Genomic DNA, 24,074 nt, shown 5'->3' with positions numbered 1-24,074 from the left:
AATGCATGATCATATCATGGCTATCGGAAAACAAGCCTTCAAACACAGGTATTGCACACTGAAAAAAAGGCCATCAGCAAGCTAAGTAGAGAACAGTCAAGTGAAGTAAAAACAAACCTGTAATATGTCTTCAAAGTCCCGTGCTGCCAGTTTCTTCATCTCAGATGTGTTGTTTGCAAACATTTGAATCACCCCATTACTGAAGGTTGGAACTTGACTAAATCTATAATCAGACAGAGTTTATTATGTGGAGAGACTGTCCTAACCTTACCTACCTTGCATCTAGGGTTGCCACCAGTTTATCCCCCTGTTAAGGTCGTGCTCAAGGGAGAGGTTACTCAAAGGGCTTCGGCTTCAGCTCGTGCACTGTGCTCCTTACCCGAGTACATGCCCTTTAATTTCTGGGGGACAGAGGGGAAGTCTGACGGAAGTCCAGGGAGTTCCGGAGGACTAGTGTCAGTGGAGTTCAGCAGGAACTCCAGAAGGCTTATGTGGGGACTGGAGTAAGGCTACTACAGAAGTCCGGAGTATAAACAGAACAGAGGTTAGACTACCCTAAGGTAGAGCCAGAGAAGTAGTCCTAAGGTTTAACCCCTAAGACTCGGAGGTGGACAAGAGCTGAGACTCAAGTCCGGAGATTGCAGGAATGAGCAGAACTAAGATGATATTCAAACTGAGGAGTTCCAGAGTATTACAGGGGTTTATATACTGTAGGTATCTTGTAATTAAATCAGTCAGCAAAGGTAAGGGCTATGTATGAAGCATGTGAAAAGTCTATTACTAAGTGTAACGGATCAAAGCAGTGAAGTCGGAAATGAAGTAGGAATGGACAGATCAATAAGCATAGCGGAAAGGACATAACTGGTGACCGGAGCAATAGCTAATCTAAAAGGAGTTAGGGGTGAGTGCGGAGATGAAGGCGGAGCGCCGGGCGGAATAGCAGGACAGAGAACCAGACTTTAATGGAGTAGATCCGGAATTCCGGGTCTGGAGGTACAGGATATGACAAGAATTCATAATTAGATGATGATCTGCCATGTCTGGAGTTTGGCAAGTGTGGTACTCGAGGCTTAAGTTACTCACTTTTTCAACTTGCTTGAAGTAGGCTTCCTGAAGACTTGGAAGTTCAAGCTCGGTTACTACTACTCCATGGCACTCAAATTAAATTACCACTTTCCGAACAGTCCGAAATAAAAGATACATGATGCGTTTTAGAGTCAATCATCTAGTGGTACTAGTAGTAAAGGCTATACTTCTGGCATAGTACAAGAATTAAGACCTGTGACCAAGTGGAGATCGTCTGCCAGATGATAGTGCATATTTACAATGGTCAACAGGATCATCATCACAAGAAAGCATCAACAAACAACTTCTACTTTATTGTAATCAGTATTACGACTTGAAAGACCAGTATGTTAAAAATCAACTCACCTCAATCATTGATGTCAAAGTCAGAGGAAGCTGAATCAGCATGAGGTTCCTCTTTGGACTTGGAAAGACACAAAGCGATACCCTCAATTTGATCAAGGGTGGAGTTGGCAACAGAAAATGACCGAAATTCATGACTGTATGCGCCAACGCAGAAGTCCACATCAGCATCGAGCTCCTCCACACTACGTCATCCAACCAAGACCCTCCGGAGAATGGAAGCTTCCGCAGTGCTCACAGCATATTTTGCAAGTTCTTCTTCAATAGGCATTTCATGAAGTTGCTTGTCTTGGGCCTTCGCCTCAGCCACCCAAACCAATGCCAGAGCAGACAAACACTTGTATTCACAATCAGCTTCCTTCGCAATGAGAGCTTGATTAACAATGTTCTTGGGCATGAGTTTCAGGCAACACATGAGGATGTCTTTGCCCTGATATTAAATGCTTGTCAATATTTGTAAAATGGTGCACATTGGATTGATATACCTCTTGGATATCTGCTAGACTTATATCAGTCTCGCCAGGTTCAAGACACCTTTGAGAAAACCGGAGTTCCAATGCATTAGGCAGTAAACCATGGGGCTGCTCAAAAGGCCTAAACCTCTTCTGTGCACACCCCACAATGCTAGGCAGGCAGTCCATTAAGGGAGGTATGCGTGGGAATGTGAAGAGCTCATTTTCTGAATCAGGAGAGGTGTCGTCAGATGATGGTGATCGTTGATGTTTGGGGGGTGATTTGAGCCAGGAATGTCCTATTGTAGGATGGCTGCCATGTTTCTGAATCCTGTCATTGTGGACACAGTAAATCTGTGGTGGTTCAGGTGGAGAGCTAGGTGGAGTCTGAACGAGCAGTCGAGCAGATTGAAGTTCATCACTGCTATTATAGTCATGACTAGACCCTACAACAGAGCTTGGAGGAGTAGTAAGATAGACGGCGTGTGGCATACTATGCATGATTGCTTGGGGTTCCTTTGAAGTCGAAGAGCTGGTTCATAAACTAGTTGGTGGAATTTGAAGAATGGTGAGAAGAGTACACTTACTAAGTCTGTTAGATACCATGCCAACTCAGGAAGCAGAGGGGTCGGGCTTGGCTTCAGCTCTTGCACTGTGCCCTTAGCCAAGTACGTGCCCTGAATTTGGAGCGGGTTCAACGTTGTCCAACGGTAGGACAAGTGGACCGCTTTGGTCCGTTTGGAGGGTCGGGGAGTCAGAGCTACTAGCGGCGGGCTGACTAGGAGTGGAGCAGAGAAGGCGGGGAGTGATGCGGAGGGTGGATAGGAGCAGGGGAATGTTTGGTAGGGGCGGGGAAGGCAGAGGATAATGTAGAGGGACAAGGGAGGATAGTTGATAGGGGTGAAGTATAAGGGGAAGACTTAGAGCACGGCTCTAAGTCGGAGTGGGGGGTCGGAGGGTCAGAGGTGACAGCAAGTTGAGACTTGTGTCCAGAGGAGGCAAGGTTCTACTGAGAATTCTCACAGGATATAACTGCGAAAAGACAAGTAATATTAAGACTGAGGAAAATATCTAAGTACATGATATGTTATATACTACTATGTATGAGGCAGTGACCAGGATAACTATGTTGTAAAGCTATGTACCAAGGATATAGTTTGTAAGTGTTTTACCCAGGCGAAGACATAAGTCGGAGCGGATATCAATATGTATGCGTTGGATCAGTAATCGAGCGGTAACAGGAATTACCAGTCATCTGGAAGTAAGGGTCTATGTACCAAAGGGGAAAGTATATATCTAAAAGGGGAAAGAGGTCCAGTTGAATGGAGAGGTTTATGGAAGGGGACCAGTTGAGCGGTTGAGCTGGAAGCAGTAGGGGCAGAGTGCAGACTTGTGAGTGGAACGGAGCGGAGGATGGATGGAGCAGAGGGGGTCGGAAAGCGGAGCAGATATCAATATCGGAGCTGTCGGATCAGGTATATGACAAAGTCCATTTACTTATTAGTGAACTTTTGGCTCTAAATCATAGCATATATGGTATACAGTTGACTATCCCATAACAGTATAACGCCGGGACCCACCTCACACCTATACATTATCAAAGTTATACAGAAGGACCGATGTCACACATTGTGACTAAATGTGACGAACACATGTGACACCGCTTAACAGCATTGAAAATCTAAGGTGCTAGAGTACATATCTACTTAAAAAACGAGTCTAATGTCGTCTGCCTGCATGGAGTAGCTCCTCATGTTGTAATTGGGCACGGAAATGACGGATTTGCTATAACAAATCAAGTGTGTGTGTTGAGTCCTGAGAATGTCCATGCTGAAGGCATGCTCCTTCGAGCCGCTGACATAGTGCTAGTGCTTCTACACGGGAAACCTCTGGGGCCACATCATGATCTTCTTCTGAGTCATCATCAGAATCAGCTTCAATCACCTCACCCTGTTTCTTAGCAATCTCTCGACTGACTGCAACAACAATGGCCATGTCCCCACCATTCAAGTTGAACCCAAGGGAATCCCCGATTTGTTTTTCCTCAGCCGGCTCGAGCAGCTCGTCTAAGGATAGTGGTTCACCAAAAATGCGATTCCGAGCCTTCAATTCTTGAAGAGAAGATTTTAGTTCGCTTTTGAGGGCTGTAAGCTGAGTGGGAGGAAGCTGGCAGTGCAGGAATATGAATTTTAGGCCAGTCCTGGCGAGAAGCAACTTGTGCAAGATGTTTCGATAGGCCTTTTGGCCGCATCTGAATCCCCTTCGGCATCCATTACTGCCTTGAATGCAGGCCTGCCAATCTGTATCAGTATAAGAGCTGCCAAGGACTTCGTTTATGCGTGCCTCAGCTTCTGGAAATGTCATTTCAGACACTGCGAAGTCTCGCAGGATATCCCAAGTGGCTGGGTTCATGTGAGGCAAGGAACTCGGTGGCGGCTGACTGGTAGATAGGTTGTCCCTAATGATAAACTTGAGGTCAATGAGCCGAATGAAAAATAGAATGACCTACAATTGAATTTGGGTGTGATCCCAACAATGCTTTATTGTTGTTGACGAGACACCTCTCCATGCAGAACGAGCCATGTTCATCCCTTCAAGAAGATCAACTTTGTAAATGTTTTGTTCACCAGCTTCATCAAGATCAATTGCTTGTTCACAAAATTTTCAGCGGTACAGTGCCTTGAAGCAGCGGATTATTCCCATGTCACAAGGCTGCACGAAGGATGTCATGTTCGGCTCAAAATATTCAAGCTGGACGTTTGTCGGCTGATAAGATATTGTGTGCCCAGAGAAATTGTCGATAAATAGGCAAACATGCCGATTCTCACTGCGCATCTTGAGGTCAAATTTCTTCATCCATCTGTTTATTTTCGGTCAGTAACATCAAAAAATTTAAAATGAATCACATACTCTTCAAAAAGAATTGCCGTCATCCAGGCCTTCTTGTTGTTACAATAGTAGAAGCCAAGCTGCTCAGGGGATGACTTCTTGAAGCATCAAGGTTGCTTAGACTTTCCAATGTAGATTGGCTCAAATTTCTCACTGCCATCAGCATTGCAAGCAAGACCTATGGTGATGCGAAATCTTTCTTTCTTCTTTCCGCTCATTTGCTTTGTTGCAAGACCACAGTCTGGTGGTGCGCTAGATAATATAGTTGAGTATTAACCCCTGAATGAAAGATAACAGCACATACAAAGGAAACAAACTTGTTTCATCAAAGTTCCACTGATCCCGAGGCTGAAATTTTGACAAGATCTCTTGGCATTGCAGTCCGCTCTGCTCCAACAGCATCAAGGTCCACTGATCCTGCTTCCCCATGCCGTTGATGCTCACGAATTTTGTAAGCCTTGCAAAATGGTGCCAACCACCCATCTCCTAAGAGTTGTTCTTTTTCCAGCACTTTGAACAGTTCCTCGAATCGGCAACATTTTTCCTTTAGCATAGGTCCATTAACCTGTTCTCCCTTCTCCTCCATGCTCTTGACCCATAAAAATAACACCTGTTCAACATCTGGTCTGGTGACAATGCGCGGTCTCTTTGACGACAAAGCATTTGGATTGTCATTCAAGCGCGCTTCCACTTTAGGTCGTTCCTTCAGCTTCCGAGACAGCGTTGCCTGGGTGAAGGTCAATGCTCAGGACCGAAGACACTTGAAATGATTAACAACATCACATTGTGAGATTGTTGGGTGTGCATCAACATATGCAAAGACTGTTAGCCAATCCGCGAGAGTAAGGTTTTGGCGTGTTGTGTTTGCTACTGATTTTGCTGAGGTTGCTGGCTGAGTAGCTTTGATTGTCTTTAGCTTCTTTGGCTTCGGCCGATTATCGAGTGGAGGAACATCATGAGGTTTGCGCTTCTCAGCAGTCATTATGGAAATGTGATTTGTGGATTTCTTGGTTGGCATGATGTCGTGCATGGGGTTTTCATATGATGTGTGGACAATAGCTGGCACTGACAATGGTCCCCACCACCAAAAGTGCCGTCTGATAATGTATAATAGGCATGCGAGGTCAATACATTATACAATATACATTATGCATCAATTTTCTCACTGTCCCACAGTGGGACCATTGAAAACTCGATACAGTATTGAAAATATACACTAAGGGCGTATACATTATGGGATAGTCAACTGTATCAAGTTGTCAGATCTGTATTAGGAATATCAGCTGGAAGCTGTCTCGTCATATGAAGCCTGTGGGAATATGAAGTCATGGGCCCTTCTGTTTCAAGCTTTGTATATGCACCATATCTGGGACTGGGTCTCATCTAGGACGAGTTTGACCACTGGCATGGGTCAGGCGGTGTGCCATGACTTGACTCTCATATCAGATTTGGGGTGATCAATTGGGCCCATATTGATGGGTATGATAACTTTCGATCCATCAAGCCGAGGGATGATGATGAAGTCACAGTGGTGGCGCAACAAGCTGAAGTTGAGTCAAAGTTGAGTTATTTGTGACTCCTCATCGTTATGGTGTTTGTGATGTCCAACAAAGTTAGTATGACCGTCCACAATAGTGGCAAAACTGGCTAGCCTCAAAACTCAAGTTCTGGGTCACTGAAGTCACTGAGTCAAGGCTCTGATGAATTCAAGATCATCATCTGAAGTCAAGTCACAGAAAAAAGTTGCTTACACAACATGGTGCTAGGTTCATATCCAAGTCAGTGACCATATGTGAATGATCGTACTCAGATGGTCGTTCTCTGTAGAACTTCAGTCCGGGGATTGGCCAGTCTGTATGTCATAAATCTGTACAGACTTGATGCAGACTCCATGTGCAGGTTTGTTGTAAGTTCGATGTGTTGGAGTCTTTTGGGATTTTCCGGCCAGTGCACGTCAGCCACAAGAATCTGATTCAAGATCGTGCAAAATCCATTGTTCACGGTGGGATTCCGACAATTGGTGAGAAAATCATATCAATCACACAAGGAGAGCACTTGAAAGCAGTGGACATCATGGATTCACTCCTTCATTTCCTTCAGAGGTGTCAGCAGGTTATCTAGAGATGATGCCTGCACTGCTTACACTGGATGCACACTCTGAAAGTTGAAATGAATTCACAGATATGGAGTATGACTTACAGCCATAAGACAACTGCCTCTGCTGATTATCCTGTGTATTTAGGCAACCTACTACTTTCAGGACTGAAATGCCATCCACCTTTGCCATAATCTAATGGCCACCTCTCTCCCTTGATGTTGCAAGCTGTCCTCACAATTCAACACACTCAAAATTTCCATAAAGGTCAACAAAACTTTTCAGAACATCCACTCAATGCGATGAGAGTGTCATATACCAGATCCAACCACTCCGATACTGATATCCGCTCTGCTTTCTGACCCCCTCCGCTCCGTCCTATCACAACCCCGCACTCCGCCCTACACTTCCGCTCAACCGCTCAACTGGTCCCCTTCCATAAACCTCTCCATTCAACTGGATCCCTTTCCCCTTTTAGACATACACTTTCCCCTTCGGTACATAGACTCTTACTTCTGGATCACCAGTAATTCCTATTACCGCCCGATCACTGATCCAACGCGTACATATTGATATCCGCCCTGACTTATGTCTTTCCTATGTAAAGTACTTACAAATGATATCCTTGGTACATAGCTTTACTACATAGTTATCCTGATCACTGCCTCACATAGAAGTATATAACATATCCTGTACTTAGATATTTTTCCTTAGTCTTAATATTACTTGTCTTCTCGCAGTTACATCTTGTGAGAATTCTCAGTAGGACCTTGCCTCCTCTGGACACAAGTCTCAACTTGTTGTCACCTCCGACCCTCCGACCCTCCGATCCCCCGCTCCGACTTAGAGCTGTGCTCTAAGTCTTTTCCATATACTCCGCCCCTATCCAATATTCTCCCTTGTCCCTCTGTATCATCCTCCGCCTTCTCCACCTCTGCCAATCATTCCCCCTGCTCCTATCCACCCCCCCGCATCTACCCCTGTCTTCTCTGCTCCGCTCCTAGTCGGCCCACCACTAGCAGCTCTTACCCCCCGACCCTCAAAGCGGACCAAAGCGGACCATTTGTCCTATCGTCGGACAACGTCGGACCCGCTCCAAATTCGGGGCATGTACTCGGCAAGGGCGCAGCGCAAGAGCTGAAGCCAAGCCCCGACCCCTCTGCCTCTTGAGTCGGCACGATACCTAACAGAGAGGCTGTGATCTACCAGGGGCCGTGTTTTCCCCACTCCCTCAATAGATGAATGACACCTCTTCAATTTATGATTGGGAGAGAATTTATACCCCGACGCTCCTTGTCAACCTCCCCACCCCAGATTTCAGCATGCCTTATAATGTCATATCCTTAGCTGTACCCTCATGACATTGATTTTTGGAAGCATCTTTAATTTGCTGACACATAAGTGGATCGTGGTGGAGATTCAAGAATAATTGGGGCGAACAATAGTCCCAATGGGTCTTACCAGAAACCTCATATATCTTCCTTACTCCAATTGTCTTCTACCTGAATCCAACCTCCACCATGTCTCCCTCATCACAATAAAGACTTCAAGGGTACCATCTCAAGGTGTGTTGCATTATACACCTCAGAGTGTTATTTATGACGCTCTGGGCAGAGCGAGTTGGTGTCATATACCTGATCCGACCACTCCGATACTGATATCCGCTCCGCTTTCCGACCCCTCTGCCCCATTCATCCTCCGCTCCATCCAATCACAAGTCTGCATTCCGCCCTATGCTTCCGCTCAACCGCTCAACCGGTCCCCTTCCATAACCTCTCCATTCAACTGGATCTCTTTCCCCTTTTAGATATATACCTTCCCCATTGGTACATAGACCCTTACTTCCGGATGACCGGTAATTCCTATTACTGAGTCAGCACGTACCTAACAGCATGCGGATTCAGAAACACATGCAAGGGTATGAGAGCTCGAGCACAACTCATTGATGGTGGATGCCCTCATCGGATGCATCTCCCGAATGGTTGTTGCATTCATTGATAACATAATTGGCAGCCGTGTTCTGCTGAAATTGGACCTTAAACAAGTAGTACCGGTACATGGTCCCTCAAACATGGACAATACTTCTGAGTGGTGGGTGGTAGGAAACAAATCAGCATCAAGGGACAAGTGACTCTGCGTCAGCGCAGCAGGAAAGAAAATGGGGAACCACAGACTTTGCTCCCCTGTACAGCTGCACTGATCCACCAGACTGTCATATACCTGATCCAACCGCTCCGATATTGATATCTGCTCTGCTTTCCGACCCTCTCCGCTCCATCCATCCTCTGCTCCATCCTATCACAAGCCTGCATTCTGCCCTACACTTCCGCTCAACCGCTCAACCGGCCCCCTTCCATAAACCTCTCCATTCAACTGGACCTCTTTCCCCTTTTAGATAGATATTTTCCCCTTTGGTACATAGACCCTTACTTCCAGATGACTGGTAATTCCTGTTACCGCTCGATTACTGATCCAACGCGTACATATTGATATCCGCTCCGACTTATGTCTTCGCCTGGGTAAAACACTTACAAACTATATCCTTGGTACATAGCTTTACAACATAGTTATCCTGGTCACTGCCTCATACATAGTAGTATATAACATATCATGTACTTAGATATTTTCCTCAGTCTTAATATTACTTGTCTTTTCGCAGTTATATCCTGTGAGAATTCTCAGTAGAACCTTGCCTCCTCTGGACACAAGTCTCAACTTGCTGTCACCTCTGACCCTCCGACCCCCCACTCCGACTTAGAGCCGTGCTCTAAGTCTTCCCCTTATACTTCACCCCTATCAACTATCCTCCCTTGTCCCTCTACATTATCCTCTGCCTTCCCCGCCCCTACCAAACATTCCCCTGCTCCTATCCACCCTCCGCATCACTCCCCGCCTTCTCTGCTCCGCTCCTAGTCAGCCCGCCTGCTAGTAGCTCTGACTCCCCAACCCTCCAAACGGACCAAAGCGGTCCACTTGTCCTACCGTTGGACAACGTTGAACCCGCTCCAAATTCAGGGCACGTACTTGGCTAAGGGCACAGTGCAAGAGCTGAAGCCAAGCCCGACCCCTCTGCTTCTTGAGTTGGCACGGTACCTAACACAGACAAAGCTTTATCCATGCTCAGTGAGTGTTGTGTGGTCCCTATCCCATGCTTCAAAGTCCAGAGCACACCAAACACCAACTGTTAGATACCGTGCCGACTCAGGAAGCAGAGGGGTCGGGGCTTGGCTTCAGCTCTTGCGCTGCGCCCTTAGCCGAGTACGTGCCCTGAATTTGGAGTGAGTCCAACGTTGTCCGATGGTAGGACAATTGGACCACTTTGGTCCGCTCTGAGGGTCGGGGAGTAAGAGCTACTAGCGTTGGGCCGACTAGGAGCGGAGCGGAGAAGGCGGGGAGTGATGCGGAGAGGGGATAGGAGCAGGGGAATGTTGGTAGGGGCGGGAAAGGCGGAGGATAATGCAGAGGGGTGAAGGAAGATATTTTATAGGGGCGGAGTAATAAGGGAAAGACTTAGAGCACGGCTCTAAGTCGGAGTGGGGGGTCGGAGGGTCAGAGGTGACAGCAAGTTGAGACTTGTGTCCAGAGGAGGCAAGGTCCTACTGAGAATTCTCACAAGATATAACTGCGAGAAGACAAGTAATATTAAGACTGAGGAAAAATATCTAAGTACATGATATGTTATATACTACTATGTATGAGGCAGTGATCAGGATAACTATGTAGTAAAGCTATGTACCAAGGATATAGTTTGTAAGTATGTTACATAGGCAAAGACATAAGTCGGAGCGGATATCAATATGTACGCATCGGATCAGTGATCGAGCAGTAATAGGAATTACCGGTCATCCAGAAGTAAGGGTCTATGTACCAATGGGGAAGGTATATATCTAAAAGGGGAAAGAGATCCAGTTGAATGGAGAGGTTATGGAAGGGGACCAGTTGAGTGGTTGAGTGGAAGCGTAGGGCAGAATGCAGACTTGTGATTGGACGGAGTGGAGGATGGATGGGGCGGAGGGGTCGGAAAGTGGAGCGGAAATCAGTATCGGAGCGGTTGGATCAGGTATATGACACATGCTCACCACTCTAATGACTTTCGACATAGACCAACCCTAGCCCCTCATCCATGCTTGACCAATGCTACGGACTATGCATTAGACATGCAAGCATCAGATGAGGCACATATCAGAAAGGAGCATCACTGTTGACCACCTACCGCGGATGTCCAAGTTCATTTTACTCATGGCGTTCCTGGCTTTGACAAATGCAATGAGTGAGTAAAGTTTGACCGAACAGTAATCATGTCTCATTTATCTGTGGGAAGGCATTGGAGCACTATGAAGACCTAGCGGACATGCAGGAAATGCTGCGCATTAACATCCACCCGTGCACATCATCTTAGGTGCCTATTAGTATCTTAGGGGGGGGGGGGGGGGAGGCAAACAGATGCACTGGAGTGGACTCTACGGTCAAAGATTAAGTCTTTAATAAGCTTAAATCTCACATTTCATCTTCATTTACTCTTCCAATGATAGCATACTCCAGATCACTAAGATAGGGCATATTATATGTCTTGTGGTGCTTTGATTGCTTCTGACAGGCGGAACTTCTGAATCTACTATGCTAAGGCTTCTGTTGAAGATGTTCTGATTTGAATTTTGTGTCTGCAGGGCGAGCAGATTTTCCTAGTGGCCATGGGCCATGTATTACTATCAAGAAGGTGCATGGCATGGGACTATTTAATGATGGATGTGATGTTGCCGTTCGTTCAACTAATCTTATCCACCAGTAACATATAGTTATGATATGTCAGTCCCTTCAGTTCAAATCAAATTTCAAGGAGTCACTGGCAAGACCAGTTGCCACTGATCTACTGCACTTGGCACAGACTTCAACATCGATTTGTTTGCATCTCAACACTACCATGACAGACAACTTGAGTTCTAACTGGGCCTATAGCACTAACCACAGCCCTCACCTATGATGACCGATATCAGAACACCTCTCATCCAACTATCAGGTGGGATCCCAACCAAAGTGTCCCAGGCACCAACCCATCCTCAGAATACTCATTGCCCAACCTACATTGACTCTGTCCCCCACGGAAACTTAAACAATCAGTACAGCCAATCAGCAGCATGATGCTGATCCCTAGGGTACATCACATCCTCAGAGCATGTATGTTTCGACCTACAATGACTTGATGCCCCAGAAACCTCAGGATCAGTACATTAATCAGTTGCCTTGCACTGACCCTAGTACATTGTATTCTCAAAACATGCCACATTGCTTGATATACGTTGACCCAGGATTCAATGATCAGTACACCGATCAACCACCTTACGTTGACCCTGGTACACCACATCTTCAAAGCATGCATGACTTGGTGTATGTTGACTTGGGGGGCCACATGAACCCTTGCAACCAGTACACAGATCAACTGTATGACATCGTTCCCCAGGGTCTACCACATCCTCAGAACACGCATCACTCAATGTACATTGGCTCTGTGCCCCACATGGACCCTGCCAATTAGTATGCTAATCAGTGGCATGACGCTGATCTTCAGGATATATCACACCCTCAGAGCACACATGTTTCAACCTATGATGACTCGAGGCCCCACACGAACCCCCATGATCAGTCCACCAATCATTCTAACATCTCCAATGACCATCCTGGCCCTGGACAATGCATATCACTCTCGCAGACAACTCACTACCCACCTGCCCATGGATTAGATTACTACCACCATGTTGGTAGCCCCTATTATCATGCTCCCCATCCCAAAATGTCTTATGAACAACCTGACCTGTTAGCTCAGTCATCCGACTGGATGCATAGTGTATTTGATGTGCATAACACTGGTAATGGAGTTGAGGGAGGGCCTTCAATGGATCTAGAGCCTGCCAGACATCAACATGATTTCAACCATTTACACTACCACTGAACTTTGAATCAGCACACTCCGTATACCATATCTAAGATATGAAATGACCATCTCATCCCTCACAAAGTGGGGCACAGTGAGGGCCCATCTCACAGTGTGGCACAGAGTGTGCTGCCTCCTGTGCTAGATACCCAGCCTGTGACCATGCCACCCCCGCACCAACAACACTATCTCCTGCCATCTCAATTGTCTTCGGTCTCACAGACCTATCTTCAGTCAAGTCTGCAGCACTATTCCAAATGAAGTGCACTATCTTCGCCAAGTCTTTCTTCCTGGACACAGCCACTGTTGGGACGATGGCAAATGAGTGCATGGATGCCATGGTATTACATGATGGTAGGCTTTTGAAATTCACTATTTGGAACTGTCGCTGATTGACTTGGAGTGTAGACAATCTTGTCACCTGGTGTCATATCCTGTACCTCCAGATCCCCTCCACTAAAGTCCGGTTCTCTGTCCTGTTATTCCGCCCAGTGCTCCGCCTTCATCTCCATACTCATCCCTAGCTCCTTTTAGAGTAGCTATTGCTCCAGCTACCAGTTATATCCTTTCCGCTATGCTTACTGATCCATCTGTTCATACTTCATTTCTGACCTCACTGCTTTGATCCGTATACACTTACTAATAGACTTTCCACATGCTTCGTACATAGCCCTTATCTTTGCTGACTGATTTACTTACAAGATACCTATAGTATATAAGCTCCTGTAATACTCCGGAACTCCTCAGTTTGAATATCATCTTAGTTCTGCTCATTCCTGCTTCTCCGGACTTGAGTCTCAGCTCTTGTCTACCTCTGAGTCTTAGGGATTAAACCTTAGGACTAAATCTTCAGCTCTACCTTAGGGTAGTCTAAACTCTGTTCTGTTTCTACTCTAGACTTGTCCATAGTAGCCTTACTCCGTTCCCTCATAATCTTCTGGAGTTCTGCCAAACTCCCCCGATGTCTGACCTCCAGACTTCCCCAGACTTCCATCGGACTTCCCCTCTGCCCCTCGGAAATTAAGGGCACATACTCGGGTAAGGGGTGCAGCGCATGAGCTGAAGCTGAAGCCCTTTGAGTAACCTCCCCCTTGAGCACAACCTTAACACCTGGTCCAAGATGTTGGGCAGTAAATCAGAGGTGTCTAAACTCTCCAAAGCTTTTGGGACGATTAAGAAAAACATACAATTCCTCAGTTGTAGTGCAGTCCTTTGGGGATATGGTCTGCACTACTTATTGATGGAAAAACCAAAGAAGGAAGTAAAAGAGTTTGTCTATGGGCTCATTGAACACAACAGATTCCTATTTGGTGTCATCAATGCTAGATGTTGCTTCCCCCTGTCTTTTGCGTGAATGCTCATGTTATTTTCTCCAGATTCAAGGCACGAAAGTGAAAGTTGCCTTCGGAAATATCACAATTTGCTACTTTGTCCGGCAGCTCCTCTTCCATGACAGGAAGTATGTAGATTATATTGGGCAAGACCAGAACATTCAGCATCTGTTGAACTTTGTCGGTGTAGCGTTCAACTGGGTACTAGATGAACTGTCGACCGGCATGTTCAAGATTCAGGATTTTAAAATGAACAAGAAGACACTAAGTATTCCGAAGAGCTCAAAAAGCTATCAGTTTTTTAAGCCACTGTATCATACATGGCCAGTAGCTTCTTCCATGGTCCTCTTCCTTAGCTCATCTGGTGGCAGATCCGCATGGGTCCTCAAGGAATATTGTTCCCCTCATCATGATATCATCAATGATGGGTCACTGTTTGGAACTGTCATCACATCCTTCTTGGACTATCCCCAAAAGGCCTTGAGATCCAGCCCAGAAAGGCTCAGTGGAAAGAACTCATCAGTAATTAGCAAATGGCAAGTTCCTCGGACTACCCAAAAAAGGCTTGAGATTTACACAAGTCAGGCCAATGACATATTCCATTGGAGTCGTGACAGTGCCAGGGCCACATATAAGATGGTATGGTAGACTCTTTCACTTCTCATTCACTTTTCTGTACCCTTTCTGCACTTCTCCTTCTCGCCAACCATTTGACACTTCTATGTCAGTACCCGAGCACAACTCAAGCAACCCTCAGCCTCCAGATGTCTCCTTGTGTTTAGAAACTTCTCCTCACGCTAGGGCAAAGTGGAAAATTGCCACCCTCATGGAGGATATCAAAATTTTGAAGCAGGACAAGGCAACAAAGAACAGGTGTGTTATGTTTTCAACTTCCCTGAAAATTGCATTTAGCAATGCGTTATTCAATCACACAGGAAGACGACTTATTATGTGTCACAGGGACAAGTAATTCATCGTATGGTCATCCTTTACACTCCAATAGAGGACCTGATCACTGAAAATGATCAGTGTTGTGAAGAGAGAGACAGCAGCTCCACTACAGAGTAAGTCACTAGCCATGTTCATATTGTTGTGTTTACTGACAAAAAGACCAGAGAAGACCACCTTCAACATGGCTATATGTCATATACCTGATCCAACCGCTCCAATATTGATATCCGCTCCGCTTTCCAACCACCTCCGCTCCATCCATCCTCCACTCCATCCAATCATTGTCCACATCTGCCCTTACACTTCCGCTTGACCGCCCAACCGGTCCCCTTCCATAACGTCTCCATTCAACTGGAACCTCTTTCCCCTTTTAGATATATACTTTCCATTTTGGTACATAGACCCTTACTCCTGGATCACCGGTAATTCCTCTTACCGCTCGATCACTGATCCAACACGTACATATTGATATCTGCTCCGACTTATGTCTTTGCCTGTGTAAATACTTACAAATTATATCCTTGGTACATAGCTTTACAACATAGTTATCCTGATCACTGCCTCATACCTAGAAGTATATAACATATCCTGTACTTAGATATTTTTCCTCAGTCTTAATATTACTTGTCTTCTCACAGTTTCTACTTGTGAGAATTCTCAGTAGGACCTTGCCTCCTCTGGACACAAGTCTCAACTTGTTGTCACCTCCGAACCTCCGCTCTGACTTAGAGCCGCGCTCTAAGTCTTCTCCTTACTTCTCCACCCCTATCAAGTATTCCCCCTGCTCCTTTCCCCCTTCCACATTATCCTCCGCCTTCTCCACTCCGCTCCTAGTTGGCCCGCCACTAGTAGCACTTACCTCCCGACCCCCAAAGTGGACCTAAGCGGTCCACTCGTCAACATCAGACCCACTCCAAATTCAGGGCATGTACTCGGCTAAGGGCGCAGCGCAAGAGCTGAAGCCGAGCCCTGAACCCTCTGCTTCCTGAGCCGGCACAGTACCTAACACTATATTGAACTCACGAAGGTACTGCCGTGGCTTCACAAGACACTGGCAAAACTTGACCATGAAGAGATAGAAGATATGCTCAGGAAGGTTTGTCTCGACTTGTCACCACCTGTCACTTTTGTTCTCATCTCCAATTTAGCTCAAGCAAGGTGCGGACTCAGCTCGTGGTGATGACACTGGAACCCTCAAAGATTTTGTGGCTTCATGGGTGAATGTGGAGTATCATCCAACTCTGCTCATCAGGACTGATGATAAGCACCATTGAGGCTTCATCAGTGATGTGTGCAGTAGGCTACTCTGCCCAGCGGAATGGTGCTGGGATGACCCACTGTAAGTGATGATCATTGTTTTTCACCGTGACATGTTGCCAATATTTTGTCCAGTGTCAGGGCTGGAATTCATGGCTGTCGTTCATGTATGAAAATTATGAAGTGGACACCAAGAGTCTGGAGCGTGGTCTGATGAAGTTGAAGCTATTAGTTATGGTGAGCAGCCTGTTTTTTAAGACGGATTCATGATAACTTGTTGCATTGCAGGGGTTCAAGGCAATATTTACTTCTCCTTCCTCAGCCAATGAAGTGGATCGTGAATGGGATGGTGCCAACATTCTTGAGAACAACCAGCGTGCGGAGAGACAATCAGATCAAGCCAAGGTAAAGACTTGCATGGCCTCCATCATAGGTATGAGAAAGGTTACACCTCACGCAATTGCATACACTGCTTGCCAAGTCAGTATTAATACTCGCCTTTAATGGAAGTTGAAGCTGAATTCTGCAGATCCAATTCACACTTTCCTGCATCACCTCCTGGCACACTGTGAATGGAGACTTTGACTATCAGCTTTTCTGGAACAATATTGTAGATGTCTTTGAGGATGCCCCAGGTCCAGCTGTGCAAGTCAGGCTGAACAGACTTCTTGAGTGGTGGACCAGGTAACAGTCATCAATTGTCAGTGATTCACTGTGATTGCTCACCCCCCATGCAGAAAAGGTTTCGGAAGAAACCTTTGGCAGGACTTGATACCAGATGTTATTTCCAAAATGTCTGTCAATGTTCTTGCTTCCCAGAGACAGCAGATGGAAGATGCCACATTTGATTCTGACGAGCTAGTACTTCACTTTTTTTACTTATTTGTTGATCACTATCCTCCTTGCTTGGTTCAGTCCTACATAGTACACTGCTCCCTCTGCTGCTAATGTTACGATTAATCAGTCATTTTTATCATGTGAATGTCATCATTACTTGACGAAATTGTCATCTGGAAACTGGATGTGAGATTTGAGTACAATACGGTGTGATCTGAGTCTGTCCAACGAGTCACTTCTGGTTGTTTAGTATGCCATGACATCCCTTGTACGTGACATTGTCAAATATAAATATTCTTCAGCTCAGCTTCATGAGAACAACTAGGTCCTTAATGTGATGATGAAGCAGGTGTGTGTCAAATTCTACTGTAAGTTAGTTTCTAAATAAGACCAAATAACACATAATCCATACACAAGTAGCCTTGAGGTACTCATGATGCAACTCAGCAATCCGCAATATCATTGCATCCAGTTCTGCTGTAAGTGAGTTTTGGAGTCAGACCATGTAATGCATACAAGGAGGACGGTCTTCTTAATAAGAACAACCAGGTCTTTATTGCGACAATGAAGCAGCAGTGCATCAATCGTCAAATATGAATATTCCCAAGCTCAAATGGGAGGTTATTGTTAAGGTTGTGCTCAAGGGAGAGATTACTCAAAGGGCTTCGGCTTCAGCTCGTGCGCTGCGCCCCTTACCTGAGTATGTGCCTTTAATTTCCAGTGGGCAGAGGGGAAGTCCAGGGAGTTCTGGAGGACAAACGTCGGTGGAGTTTGGCAGAACTCCGGAAGACTATGTGGGGATGGAGTAAGGCTACTACAGAAATCCAGAGTAGAAACAGAACAGAGGTTAGACTAACCTAAGGTAGAGCTGGAGGATTAGTCCTAAGGTTTAACCCCTAAGACTCGGAGGTGGACAAGAGGTGAGACTCAAGTCTGGAGATTGCAGGAATGAGCAGAACTAAGATGATATTCGAACTAAGGAGTTCCGGAGTATTACAGGGGTTTATATACTGTAGGTATCATGTAAGTAAATCAGTCAGCAAAGGTAAGGGCTATGTATGAAGCATGCGGAAAGTCTATTACTAAGTGTAACGGATCAAAGCAGTGAAGTCGGAAATGAAGTAAGAATGGACAGATCAGTAAGCATAGCGGAATAGGACATAACCGGTAACCGGAGCCATAGCTAATCTAAAAGGAGTTAGGGGTGAGTGCAGAGATGAAGGCAGAGCGCCAGGTGGAATAGCAAGATGGAGGACCGGACTTTAATGAAGTAGATCCGGAATTCCGGATCCGGAGGTACGGGATATGACAGTTAGGGAACACCAACTTACCTTATTCTCAGTGATCCAGGAGGACAATCTTCTCAATGAAAACAGCTAGGTCTTTATTGTGATGACGATGAAGCAGCAGTGTGTCAAATTCTACTGTAGGTTAGTTTTTGAATAAGACCAAATAAGACATGTAAAGCAAGTGCAAGCTGCCTTGAGGTACTCATAATGTGGCTCAGTAATCCACAATATCATTGCATCGAGTTCTATTGTAAGTGAGTTTCAGAATAAGACTGCATAATGCATACAAACCATACCCAGGATGCTTCAATGTACCCATGATGACGAAGCACAACAGGATTCAAGATTGATGATTTTTAAAACTACAGTGGCTCAAAAAAGTGTCTCAATGTTTGCACATTTTCATATAATTGCATCATTGTGAGCCAGGGTGTAGGAATATAATAGGGCTATATGGACATGTCTGAATCCGTCGTATCCAGGCTTGAATCTGAGATATGCAGCGTGGGAAAGTGATGTCATGGAGCGGAGATATGGCTATTGACTTTATATCAAAATCATAGAATTAGACCACCTACACATGATGTGATCAATGACACATGTCTTAGAATATCATATGGGATGTGAAAGTATAAAAATAATAAAAATAAAGCCAAACATCAACCTTTTTTGGCATCTTTTATCACTGATTACACAAAATCAATTCAACACTCTTTCTACACAATTCAACCAAATTTTTATAGAATATCTCACATTTTACTTGTGTCCACTAAAGTATTGTAAATAAAACTTACTGTAGACACTATACAAGCCTTCAGAAGTTCATTGGTGATCACCATTCTATGCTTTTTACCTCTACTATTTAGTATGCTATTTGTTTAAACAGTACTGACAAGCCTGCAAATGCTACTCAAGTGACAAAAAGACTGTATAATATCTAGAAGCAGCTTATTACATTGTAGACACCATGTTGTGACATGGGGGTAAGTGATATCAAGGCTAGAATTAGGCAAAAACATTCCTTTCTTTTCTAGCACTACAGAAGAGGAGATTATAAGCTTCACTATTGCCATCCATTTGGCCTCAGATGATTAATTCCAGTTCTATCTGCTAATAGTATAATTTTTGTTCAGCTATTCATAGTACAGTACTAGTGATACATAGCAGTGTTTACTCTTACTTCTATAGTGCTAAATAAGAAAGGGATGTTTTTACATAATTCTAGCCTTGATATCACTTACCCCCATGTCACAACATGGTGTCTACGATGTAATAAGCTGCTTCTAGATATTATACAGTCTTTTTGTCACTTGAGTAGCATTTGCAGGCTTGTCAGTACTGTTTAAGCAAATAGCATACTAAATAGTAGAGGTAAAAAGCATAGAATGGTGATCACCAATGAACTTCTGAAGGCTTGTATAGTGTCTACAGTAAGTTTTATTTACAATACTTTAGTGGACACAAGTAAAATGTGAGATATTCTATAAAAATTTGGTTGAATTGTGTAGAAAGAGTGTTGAATTGATTTTGTGTAATCAGTGATAAAAGATGCCAAAAAAGGTTGATGTTTGGCTTTATTTTTATTATTTTTATACTTTCACATCCCATATGATATTCTAAGACATGTGTCATTGATCACATCATGTGTAGGTGGTCTAATTCTATGATTTTGATATAAAGTCAATAGCCATATCTCCGCTCCATGACATCACTTTCCCACGCTGCATATCTCAGATTCAAGCCTGGATACTGACGGATTCAGACATGTCCATATAGCCCTATTATATTCCTACACCCTGGCTCACAATGATGCAATTATATGAAAATGTGCAAACATTGAGACACTTTTTTGAGCCACTGCTACTGTCATATCCCATACCTCCGGATCTGGAATTCCAGATCTCCCCTACAAAAGTCCACTTCTCTCATCCTATTCTCCATCCTGGCACTCTGCTTTCATCTCTGGGCTCACTCCTATCTCCTTTTAGAATAATTGTTCTCCGGTTACCGGCTATGTCCTTTCTGCTTTGCTTACTGATCTGTCCTGTTTGTACTTCATTTTCGACTTCACTGCTTTGATCTGTTATAAACTTACCAATAGACTTTCCACATGCTTTGTACATAGCTTCTACTTTGCTGACTGATTTACTTACATGATACCTACAGTATATAAACTCCTGTAATACTCCGGTACTCCTCAGTTCAAATATCAACAGAGTAAGGCTACTGCGGACAAGTCTGGAGTAGAAGTGGAACAGAGTTAGACTACCCTAAGGTAGAGCCGGAGATATAGTCCTAAGGTTTAACCCTAAGACTTGAAGGTAGACAAGAGATCAGACTCAAGTCCGGAGAAACAGGAATGAGCAGAACTAAGATGATTCCTAGCCTTCCAGAGTTCCGCCAAACTCCCCTATGTCTGACCTCCGGACTTACCCAGACTTCTGTTGGACATCCCCTTTGCCTCTCAGAAATTAGGGGCACGTACTCAGGTAAGGGGTGCAGTGCACAAGCTGAAGCCGAAGCCCTTTGAGTTGTCTTTCCTATGAGTACAACCTTAACAGCTACTCCTCGTTAGTTCCACTAAAGACTTGTTCAATAGTTTTTCCAAGGATTCCATGAGATTGTAATGTACAAAAGATCGGACAAGGATTCAAAGCAAGCTATACATCAGCGGTCATCTGCTTTGAGGCACCCATGGGGTGATTGAGTAGTCCACAAGATCTTCAGATGTTTCAGGCTAGAAAGGCCGGAAGAGTTCAAATTGTAAAGATGTCAATAATTGTGTGAGATTACAGTTTAGCACTATCACTATGTATGCTTACAGTGCTACATCGAGTTTCGAACCATTTACAAATATTGTCGCAACCATGAACACTTTGAGCTTAATCAAACTTGTATGCTTTTGATTTGGCACGAAGAAATGATCTGATGAAGCAATGTGTTAATAAAACTTTGATATGTACCACTGTGGTGTTACTGTTTGTTTGTGAAGCAGAATCCTTTGAGTAGTAATATCTCATGTAGCACATATTGGAACATTGTTTACCCTTCATAGAATGTACCACTCCAAGTGATGGGCAACCATTAATCAGTCAAGACTGACAATATCTTCATTGAGAGGTAATACATACTCCTACATACAAGAGGAGTAGGTTCTGTTCTAAAATATACCAGAGCATCGTCTGTGCTGCATGAAATATAATTCTTTGAGTGATATTCGCCCAATACCCGTGTAACACGTACAACTCTGTTGTTATGGTCTGGTTATAACACACAGACTCATATCATTTGCCCTCAAGAGAGTTACATCAATGTCATCATCACCCCAAGCTAGTAAAAAAAAATTCAGTGAAAGCCAAATGATATGTGTCCGTATCACTGGGGATGTCGCCAAAGTGTATTTCACTTTAGTACATTGCAACCTTCTTCCTTGACCCTCTCAGTATCAGTCAGTATTAAAGTTCATGAATCTGTGCCCGCTCTTTTTTTCTTACATACATCCAAACTCAAAGGTTCTGAAATAAATAATGCCATTAGGCTGGCATGCTTGTGATTTCATCTTTCCTCGATAAGGCCAAATAATATTATGTGAAACCGGTCAGCAGATATATGAAGATTGTTGCAATGCTCTACTATATATTACTCTACATAACTTTCTCGTCTGTTCACCATTCATGTGCTGCATCCCTTACCCAAGTATGTGCCCTTAATTTCTGGGAGGCAGGAAAGCAGTCTGATGAGGTCTACAGATATCTGCAGGTCAGACACAGGAGGAGTTCAGTGGAACTCCAGAGGTTCAAGGGAAGTTAGAGTCAAGATGACTGTGGACACATCCAGAGTAGAAATGGAACAGAGGTAGACTACCCTAAGGTAGAGCTGGAGATATAGTCTAAGGAGTTGATCCTAAGACTTGGAGGAGGACAGGAGGAAGGACTCAAGTCCAGAGACACAGGAATGAGCAGGAACTAAGATGATATTTGAACTGAGGAGGTACAGAGTGTTACAGGAGTTTATATACTGTAGGTATTGAGTAAATAATCAGTCAGCATGATACAATTGGAAAGTCTATTAGTAAGTCTTTAATAGATCAAAGGAAATGAAGTTGGAAATGAATACAGAGAATGGATCAGTAAGCAAGATGGAAAAGAGTACAACCAGTAGCTGGAGGAGGGGAAGTCTAAATGACGATAGGCGCAAGGTTGGGTTTAGGCCTGGAAATGGAACAGGAGGGCTGGATGGAAATCAGGTTGGAAGTCCAGGTCTCCGGGTGAGGGTGTGGAGTTCCGGGTCTGGAAATGCAGAATATGACAGTAAGCATATGTACCAAGCAGAAATGAAAACACATATTAATCTTATCAAAGTACACCTTCTGTCCCTTGGCCTTTGCCTGGTCAAAATCTGTGGTGAACCAGCCCATAGCAGAAGGAGCATGGGGACCAGGTTCATAGAACACTGGCCCTTTGTAATGTGGCAAGGCTGACTTGACATTAGTAGGGTTTGCTTGATGTTGTTACAACAGCACTATATTTCTTTTCCCTTTCTTTTCTTACATACTCATCAAGTCTCATGACTGCTTATCAACATGTCCAACACATAAATGCTTAGAGCCTGTTCGATAACTGTCATTAGAACTCAAATTGCCAACAACACAATTTTGGTGTGGTGCAAGGATGTCGGAATGCAAATGGAGTCTGAAAGTGACAGGTAAGCGATAGTAATATGATAAGATCAAGTATCATATGTATATACAGTACTAGATCTTCAATGTTGCAACCGTTGAATCTCAATGTTCACTCAACCACTATTGATCCCACAGGATTGCCTTATACCTCTGCAGCTTATCCAACCACCAGATTAAACAAGGCTGGTGCGAGCAGCAGTCTACCAGCGCATTCTTTGTTATATCACACTGTTCGTTAACATACTTTTTGCTGCAACTGCGCACATACTCATCTTACAGATACCTGATGAACCAGAACCTTACCACACCTCAGCCTTATCTGGCCAAGAATGGGTTATTGAACTCATCATTGGCCATCCAGAACTGAATTCGTTGCAAGCTTGGCATCCATGCACATGTATTTGAGCATTTTATCAATGAGCTTCGTGCTCTTGGTCACACAGACTCACACCATGTCTCACTAGAGGAGCAGCTGGCAATATTTTTATACTTGTGCATGACAGGGCTTACAGTACGACATGTCGGAGAGCAATTCCAATGATCAAATGGCACAATTTCTTGGTAAGTCCACTCTCTATGTTTCAACTTTGATGCTAACTCTGTCATAGCTACTTTTGAAAGATGCTTGATATTTTCTCAAGCCACCCTTTCTACATGAGATATGTTCGCCTTCCTGCCACCGACACACCGGTCTCCACCAAAATTCATGACAACCCAAAGTGTTGGCCCTATTTCAAGGATGCCGTTGGAGCAATTGATGGGAGCTATATCCACGCCTTCCCTCCCACATCTCAATGTCACCTCTACCACAATCGCAAAGGCTTTGTATCACAAAATTGTCTCTTTAGCTGTGATTTTGACCTCAAATTTACCTTTGTGCTTACTGGTTGGGAAGGATCCACAACTGATGCACGTCTATGGGATGAAGCCCTTGG

General features: G+C 44.4%; 3 protein-coding genes across 3 annotated transcripts; 1 reads left to right on the top strand and 2 right to left on the bottom strand.

Annotated features, from left to right (window-relative positions):
- Positions 1–1,432: 1,432 nt before the first annotated feature.
- EDB91DRAFT_1241295 (uncharacterized protein) lies at positions 1,433–2,381 on the bottom strand (the record flags this gene model as incomplete). The annotated part of the gene is made up of 3 exons (XM_041322059.1): positions 1,433–1,606; positions 1,667–1,858; positions 1,914–2,381. The coding sequence occupies 3 exons, from the start codon at positions 2,379–2,381 to the stop codon at positions 1,433–1,435; spliced, it is 834 nt and encodes a 277-aa protein (XP_041184025.1).
- A 1,284-nt stretch (positions 2,382–3,665) lies between these two features.
- On the bottom strand, positions 3,666–5,252 carry EDB91DRAFT_1076294 (uncharacterized protein; the record flags this gene model as incomplete). The annotated part of the gene is made up of 4 exons (XM_041314857.1): positions 3,666–4,338; positions 4,390–4,510; positions 4,924–5,021; positions 5,074–5,252. The coding sequence occupies 4 exons, from the start codon at positions 5,250–5,252 to the stop codon at positions 3,666–3,668; spliced, it is 1,071 nt and encodes a 356-aa protein (XP_041184024.1).
- An 11,245-nt stretch (positions 5,253–16,497) lies between these two features.
- On the top strand, positions 16,498–17,020 carry EDB91DRAFT_1241291 (uncharacterized protein; the record flags this gene model as incomplete). The annotated part of the gene is made up of 3 exons (XM_041322058.1): positions 16,498–16,569; positions 16,621–16,812; positions 16,862–17,020. 3 exons carry the CDS (start codon positions 16,498–16,500, stop codon positions 17,018–17,020), a joined length of 423 nt encoding a protein of 140 aa, XP_041184023.1.
- Positions 17,021–24,074: the final 7,054 nt, after the last annotated feature.

Source organism: Suillus paluster (genome assembly GCF_016628075.1).
Source record: "Suillus paluster strain FC165 chromosome Unknown EDB91scaffold_1, whole genome shotgun sequence".
NCBI classification, from domain to species: Eukaryota; Fungi; Basidiomycota; class Agaricomycetes; order Boletales; family Suillaceae; genus Suillus; species Suillus paluster.
Note: the sequence above shows the minus strand (reverse complement) of the source record. Positions and strands in the feature narration are given on the sequence as shown.